We start from the raw sequence: 8,033 nt of genomic DNA, 5'->3' as shown, positions 1-8,033 counted from the left end.
TACCAAGGCCTAAACTCACTGCAAAGCCTGAACAGTGTTGCATTGATTTGCATGTAATCTGCAAGCCTCCAAACATGTCAAGGTTTGAAAATTTGCAAAATGTCATCATCTCAGATAATGTGCAGCTAAGGAATGATAATGGATCGGTTTATTTGCAAATGCTGGTCCATTCAAAGGTCAAATGAATAACCTGACCTGTCAAAGATAAACACTTCTCCAAGTCTTTACAGACAAAAATGGCAACTATCTGTCTGTCTTTAATTCTTTTAACAGATGGACAATGGTTCTCTGAATTAAATACATAAATGCCGAGTCCTTTTGTTTGCATGTTTATTGCTGAAGTGGGCAGATTGGATATTGTAAACTATGAATGCAGCTGGAATAGATGGCCTCCTTATGAGGAATCCATTCAACGTTTCCCTGAATAGAAAACAACAAAACCCACTTTACAAAATGCCGTGCGCTAACTGGTGCAAATTTCTCGTCATGTCATGAGCTGCTGTCTGGACCTGTAGGAAGAAACTAGCTGGCGCAGCAGTCCACAGCGTTGAGTCAACGTTGCATCTGAGAGGCTGAGGCAGCGGCATCCCCGATCTGCTGTAGCGAGACAGATGAGATGACATAGCGACTGGACCAGCTAACGTTGCCTTGACACCTGGATTAGGATCGTGGCATTTCCCTCCCGTCTGTTTGCCGTGTTTTAATTAGCTATTTGCTTAAACTGGCTAGATCGCAGGCTAGTCACCAATGCTCTCAGTGAAGTGCCCTAGATGTCGATCTAACTTGCTGCAAGCTAGCGTTAGCTCGCTGCTGCTACCCTTCAGACATTGAAGTGGCCACATAAACATGCGGATCATCGAGGCGGAGACCCCTGGGACATCTCTAACGTCAAACGCTTTCTGCAGGACACGAGTTTCGACTGGCCCCTTACTGGACTCTGTAGTCTCTGTGTAAATGCTGCTTAAGATTCTCCATTTATTCTAAAAGTGTAAACTCAAATCTGTTAGCCAGTTAGCTATGGTTAGCGTTTACGGTGTCGGCTAGCTTAGTTGCTACTGCTAACTGCTACAAACAAATAAGCTAACAAAACAGTTTATCGTCAACATAACGTTGCCATGAATGAGTGACAAAACATAGACAGTGGCACATTTAAGTATCTGTTGTCGTGCATTGTGTGTCATCATCTTGCTAACTACCGGTATATGGATTTGGTCAAAACGAAATGGTTGCTAACTAAGCCAGCGGTGACCAACTGCCACAGCTACATTTCGGGAGATGCTAATGTTAGCTAACGTTCCTAGCGTCATTGTTAGCATGCGATTCAACAGCACAGACAGTTGATCATGCTTAGCAAGGCGAGGAATGACTTTAGTGTTAGCAACAAATATCGTCTCTGTTCACTAAACCTGCATAATTGCATGCAAGGTGGCCCAATTTTTCTTCCTAACAAGTTGACAACAAAATAATAAAGCTCGTTAATTTAGCTTAACTAACGTTAGCTTGTGTTTATTGGAAAGCGTTCTGTATAGCTAAGGTAACGTTAGTGTCAGTTCAGTACAAAGTAAATTTAACATGTGTGCCCTCGGAACAATTTGAACAAAGTTACTTAAACAAACGTTAACAATAACGGTTAACAGTTCTAGCTTATATGTCAACCTACAGCCGCTCTCATTTCGCTTATTTGGTTTGCTACCTGCTTAGCCAGTAATTCGTTTTCCAGGCAGGTAACATTAGCTAACGTTGTTGCCAGGAACCATGTGCACCAGCAGTCCATGCCTATATCGATATTTTCGACGTTTAGGATTTTAAAATAGCGCAATGCGTATTTTGCTAATGGACTTAAACTTTTTAATGAGTCAGCTAGTCTAGTGTAAGCAAACTGCTAAACCGCATGGAACTACCACATTGTTGCCCTATGAATAAATGCTAAAGTGAATAGGGCTTACAGAGTCATCAAATGGATAGGGCAGCATGTTGCACAAAAGGGCTTTCTATCTGATCTTGTGCCCCTGCCACTGTACTCAGCATTTATATAGTCTTCCCACTTTCGACTTTAATATAAACCTGTTTTCCACATTGTGTCTGGACTGTCTTTAGTACCCACTCCGTGTACCCCACTTCATCATTATTGTACATATGGCAAGACCTTCAATGAAGCTAGAATAATGTATTGCCACATATGTTGGACTTTGATAATGAGCTTTGTTCCTTACTGCAGTATGTGCAGCCAAATGTAGACACATGGGAGTTGCCACTAGTGAGATCAATATGAACTGTTTATTTACTGATTGGTATTTTGTGTTTTTCAGAGAGGAGAAAGAGTGACAGATCTCAAGGACCAGATTGCCCACTGAACTTTTTGCCTCTCAGACAGATCGCCAGGGACCATGCTGACTATCTTAGCTGCTGGGTCTATGTTCTTTCCAGGCCTTTTCCTACTGTCCAAACAATGCCTGAAGTCAATTCCAGCACTGAGGTGGAGCGAAGGAGATGCAGTCATAGTATCTGCCAGGTAAGACCTTCTAAAAACTTTCGTTGTCTGGGTGGTCTTACATGTGAGCACCTTATGGATACAGACATGTATGTCATCTGGATACTCTGCGCTCACACTTATTATACGTCTATGACAACAGTGTGCCCCCCAAAATTCCAGTACTGCAGTGCCATCCAAGTTGTTTTAGACTTCAGCTCATGTGCAGTTTTTTTTGCATGACTCCCAAGTATGGCAGGTTGTTGCAGCTGTATTGTTTCTGCATAAAAGTTTAAGGGAACTACTTTCTTACCATGTGTTAACTAGACAGTCTAAAACCTTTCCTTGGCTAATGAGAAATACATTATTTGTTGTTTACTTGCCCATTCTCTGCTCACAGGTTGGTGTCGTCAGTTCAGGCAGTCATGGCTTCTTCAGCTGGCTACATCATTGCTTCTTCCTGCGAGGACATCATCGAGGACCAGTAAGTCAAGAAATTTTGTTTAGGTACCAACTAAACAGGCACAGGCAAAGCGCTGTTTGAGTGAATTCTGTTGTGAATCTATTTCCTTTCTAATTTAAAAGCCGGCTTGTCTTCCTTTCTCCACAGGCATTGGCTGACTAGTGCTTACATCTTGTTTGCTGTTCCCTACTTTGTGTATGACATCTACGCAATGTTCATGTGCTACTGGTACAAGCTACGGGTCAAAGGACACGAGGAGGCCTTGGCAGCACCCCAGCACATGAGATCAGCACTGACCAGCTACTTGCGTCGCGAGTTCCTCATGGTGCTGCACCATGTTGTCATGGTCACCGTCTGCTTCCCCGTCTCTGTGGTAACTGTCACACATTGCTCTGAGTGAGGCAAGCGGAAAGTATAGCACTAAATGATTTATATGCAACTACCCACTCTTAAGTAGTTTCCATTATGTTTAAAAGGACAATGTGGTTATGGGGAAATTGTACCAGTTTTTTAAATCCAAAGTGCGACAAACTAGATAGATGCCTTTTATAAGTGTACAGTATGAAGGTATGTTGAGTGGTGCAGTTAACCTTGCTTTTAAACATCTCAAATGTTTTTAACACTAATGTATACCTATTAGCCTAATATTTGCTGTTGGCTTAAAAAGTTTTTAAAAGTACATTATAGGGCTCCAGCTAACAATTATTTTTATTATCGATTAGTCATTTGGTCTGTAAAACATCAGAAAACCCTAAGATATTCAGTTGACTATACTGTTAAGACAAGGAAAAGCAAAAAGCAAATAATCACATTTGAGAAGATGAAATCAGTGAATCTTTGGCATTTTGTGCTTTAAAAAATAACTGAAACGATTTGTCAATAAACAGAAAATTAATTGATAATCAACTAATTGTTGCAGCTCTAAATTTTGTGTATGTATATATGTATATATATATATATATATATATATATATATATATATATATATATATATATATATATATATATATATATATATATATATACACACACACACACACACACACAAACACACACACGCATGCACGCTGTGGCAGTGCACCATAGTGGTGATATAAACTAATTTATACTTAACTAATTAAACCAGTTGTCCATGTTTGGAGAAGTTTTAACAGTATACGTCCCTATTTTTGAGAGAAGTTGCTACTTGTTCCCAAAGGCATCTATGAAACAAGCTAAGTTATGCAAAAGTCACTGTTCACCATGCGTAAATAGGAATTTTAAGTCTTCAAAATGTTTTACTTGTTGCCTCCAGCTAGATGTTTATTTTCAGAGGGGTATTTATTGCAAATCTACCAAAAGTCCACGAAGAACAAAGCTGTAATTGCATTCTAGAGAAATAATCAACCTCTTTTTCTCTCTCTAGTTTTGGCGACAAGGAAAGGGAGATTATTTCCAGGGTATAATGTTCATGGCTGAGCTGAGCACTCCATCTGTCTGCTTAGGAAAAATACTCATCCAGGTAAGTGTCTTGGTTCAGCCTCAAAGAAGATTTGAGTGCGCTGTTGCATGTATCACACTAAAGTTTTTCTGCACTCTCCACTTCTTTTCCTCCCCCTTTTCATTCAATGGAGAATATATTTCTGGTCTTTTTCTGGCATGCAGCTTGTTCATGCCCACCGGCTCCTGTTGACTGTATCTTACACGAACAGCACTGTCAGAAACATCAGTCATTAATTGGTAACACAGTTTGCTTGAATACACATTGTAGGAGCTGCATCCCCCCTGTATTTGTTTAGGTTTGTGTGGATGTGTGTATAATGTTTCAGTGTCTGGCTGAAGGTTGTCCCTCCATTGCTTTTTGCTTTGTCCCCTGTCTGATGCTCCCACAACTGTTAGCCTCTCAATACAGCTCCTAGTATTTAGACTGGATATACAGAAGATATAATATCAGCTTGTCCTTCTACCCTTTATCACTCAACACCCTGCCCCTCCTGTCCCTGACAACAGTGCATGTGGATGTTTGATAAACAGCGGGCTAAAAGCTGTGGCCTCGTAGAGCCGCCCTCTTATACCTGTAGAATGAAGAAACAACGAAGCGCAAAAAAGACAAGAGAGTATTTATTGATGGGGATGCCATGTAATTCTATGATACAAGACTAGTGAATGTGCAAGAGGAAAAACCTTTTTAGAGAAATACGGGTAAGCTTGTAAACTAAAGCAGGTTGACAGTTCAAGATAAAAGTTTAGCCATCTGTTGTAAACAAATGAGAATGTAAGAAAGGACTGCTTCACTATCTTACTGCCTCCTGTAGAAATCAGCCTGTGTCCAGCCAGCTGCATGGCATACTGTGCTCTCCATCGCAACTTGATCAGACCATGCAGATATTATTAACAAATATAACAATGTTAGCATTAACAATATGACGATGGCAAATAAGATTAACACCGTCAGCTTTCACCAATCTGTACTGCTTGCTTTTCTTTTTCCCTCTCTCTCGACCTCTCCCTCTGTTTTTTTTCTTCCCCCACTCTCAGTACAAACAGCAACACACTCTCCTGCACAAAGTGAATGGGGCTCTTATGCTGATCACTTTTTTCATCTGTCGAGTCCTCCTCTTCCCTTACCTCTACTACGTCTATGGAAGGTATGTCTGTCTTTCCATCTCCGTTTTCTCATGTTCTGCTGTCTCGCTTAGCTTGGGTTGGTAACTTGCACAGCCACATGATCTCTATTTTATGGATTATGGAAATAAGACTTAGAACATTTGTTTACAATCCTTTATGTCTCCTCCATATGGATCCAGGTACGCGTCCATTCCTTTCCACATGGTTCCCCTGTCGGTGCCCTGGCACTGTAACCTCGGTGCTGCTCTGCTCATGGCCCCCCAGCTCTATTGGTTTTCCCTAATTTGCAGGGGCGCCCTGCGACTATTCATGGGCTCCTCCCGCTCTCAGAGACCACGTGCGAGCAAAGCCGCAACCAAGGAGCGGCAGACGGATGGCAACGCACTGCCCCAGCCTTCCAATGGCTACAGCGCGCGCTCCACAGAGCCCGAGCTGGCCACTCACTGAGAAGAGTGGAGGGGTGTGGGGAGGGAAGGAAGGCGAATGTACCAATGAGTATGTAAAGGAAAGAAAGCTGTGAGGGAAAAGTGAGACTTGTAAAAAGTAGCAATAGAAGAAGAAAGCTACAGATGATGGCCTCAAATAGTGCTGAAGTGTTTGTAGCCAGCAATCAAACTCTAACCGCTGAATGATTTGGTTGCTGGCCTTCAAGTACTTCAGCTTCTCAGTTTGTAGGAAACAATGGAGTGTTAGTGCACTCAGTATTTAAAAGATGTCATCAGGCACTGTGACAGATAGGAACATGTACTGACCTGAGAGGATTTTGCCTGGATGTATAGCAAGCATAGGTGGCTATTTCCCTCATGTAGATCAAATTCAGTCCTCTCTGCCTCACGGTATTCGAAGAGCAGGAAAATAGGAATGTATTATATTGTATGTTAGTACATTTGCTGTAGATGGAAGGCCTAATTCAGTTTAGTAATGGAGAAGACCTTCAAAAAAAAAATCCTGGCTAAGCAGTATTTTGACTTGTTAGTGTTTATTATCTGTATCCTCTATGTAGTCACTCTCACTCTAACAAAATTTAATCAACCTGCAGACTGATTTACCTTTTAGAAGGGAGATGATCTCATAAGACTGTATTCTGCTGCCTTATCCTTTTCCCCATTCTTTGCAGTTTCTTTACATTTTTATTTATTTTTACCCTAAGAGGAGAAGGACGAGACTTCCTCAGACAAATGTGATGGGTGTACATAGCCAATGTAAAATTGTCCTTATTTCCATGTCAGTATTAGGTCAATGTTGATTTTTCTTTTTTCTTTTTTAGGTTTTGTCTCATTTCCTCATCTGATGTTTCTACAGACATTTTTGAACAATGACATTTCAGCATTACAACAAAACATTTCAGTTTTACAGCTTAGTGTACGCAAACTACCCCCAAACGTTATGGTAGTGCTTCTCGTTTCAGTGTAGATATGATCTCATTCCATTTACTGGTATCACGAAGTGTTTTTTGCATACAAGAAAGTGATGCACGGTAGCAGTCACTTTAAAATGAATTTACGTGTTTGTTTGTTTTTTAGTTTGGTGCTGATGTAAATCTCAAAGTATCCATTTGATTGGCTGTAATATTTCACTAAGGGATCCAGGAGATTTGAGTATTTATAGCTTTGTTAGGGGACTTCTTATGTTGCAGTTTGAAGGGAGACAAAAGTGAAACATAATCCAGTAAGGGAAGCATTCCCTTGTGATTGACATGCAGCACATTTGTCCATGACAACTCATTTTGATAATGCTAATTTATTTTTTAACCATTATTAAGTATATGAATTGTTTAAACCGTTTAAATTGTATGATTTGCTTCAAACATTGAGCCGTTTATTTGAGCCACTGGTTCTATGAACCTTTTATGAACAAACTGGCTAGTTTGATCATTTTATGTCCGTTTAAAGGAGCTTCACTGAAATAAAACTAAAAGAAAAAAAATAAAACAAAGCTCAGAAACCATAAAAACAGGGCAGCGTGTGCCAGAACATCTGGACAACTGTGGGCATGTTGAACACAGAACATCCATTCCCCCTGCTCCATGAACTCATAAGGTACTGCTTCTGACAATACTAAAACATTTCAACTGATGTACTGTATATTCCACAAAATGCTCGTTATTTATTTGTATGTATTTATTTATTTATTTATTTGGTTTGTGGTTTTGAATGCATATTTATGCATACATATTATACTATATGCTTCTGAGCCTTATGTGAAGGCTGTATTGTTACTCAGACTTAGCTAAAATATACTTCTCTGTCCTGAGCCTGCCTTGAGTCTTTTTTTTTTTATCCCTAAGTTTTGTCAATGTAGAAATTTATAATCAAATGCCATTTCTGAATTTGGACATCACTGTTCCATCATAAGGTGAAAGTGAGCCACTAGAGGGTGCCAATATCCATGAATTTATGTAATGATTTTAAAGCTTTACCAATTATCCACGTTTAAGCATTGGAAAGTGGACTGATCACTGCCTAGATGATACTCTTACTACAATATGAAAAG

At 40.1% G+C, this 8,033-nt stretch overlaps 1 protein-coding gene across 1 annotated transcript; it reads left to right on the top strand.

The window, feature by feature from the left end:
- The first annotated feature begins 540 nt into the window (after positions 1-540).
- Positions 541-7,793, top strand: tlcd3bb (TLC domain containing 3Bb). Its single transcript, XM_044177495.1, has 7 exons — positions 541-950; positions 2,310-2,512; positions 2,871-2,954; positions 3,081-3,306; positions 4,339-4,434; positions 5,451-5,560; positions 5,720-7,793. Exons 2-7 carry the CDS (start codon positions 2,388-2,390, stop codon positions 5,985-5,987), a joined length of 909 nt encoding a protein of 302 aa, XP_044033430.1. The 5' UTR covers positions 541-950; positions 2,310-2,387; the 3' UTR covers positions 5,988-7,793.
- Positions 7,794-8,033: the final 240 nt, after the last annotated feature.

This window comes from Siniperca chuatsi, linkage group LG20 (assembly GCF_020085105.1).
Source record: "Siniperca chuatsi isolate FFG_IHB_CAS linkage group LG20, ASM2008510v1, whole genome shotgun sequence".
Lineage (NCBI taxonomy): Eukaryota > Metazoa > Chordata > Actinopteri > Centrarchiformes > Sinipercidae > Siniperca > Siniperca chuatsi.
The sequence above is the reverse complement of the archived record's forward strand: the minus strand, read 5'-3'. Positions and strand labels throughout refer to the sequence as shown.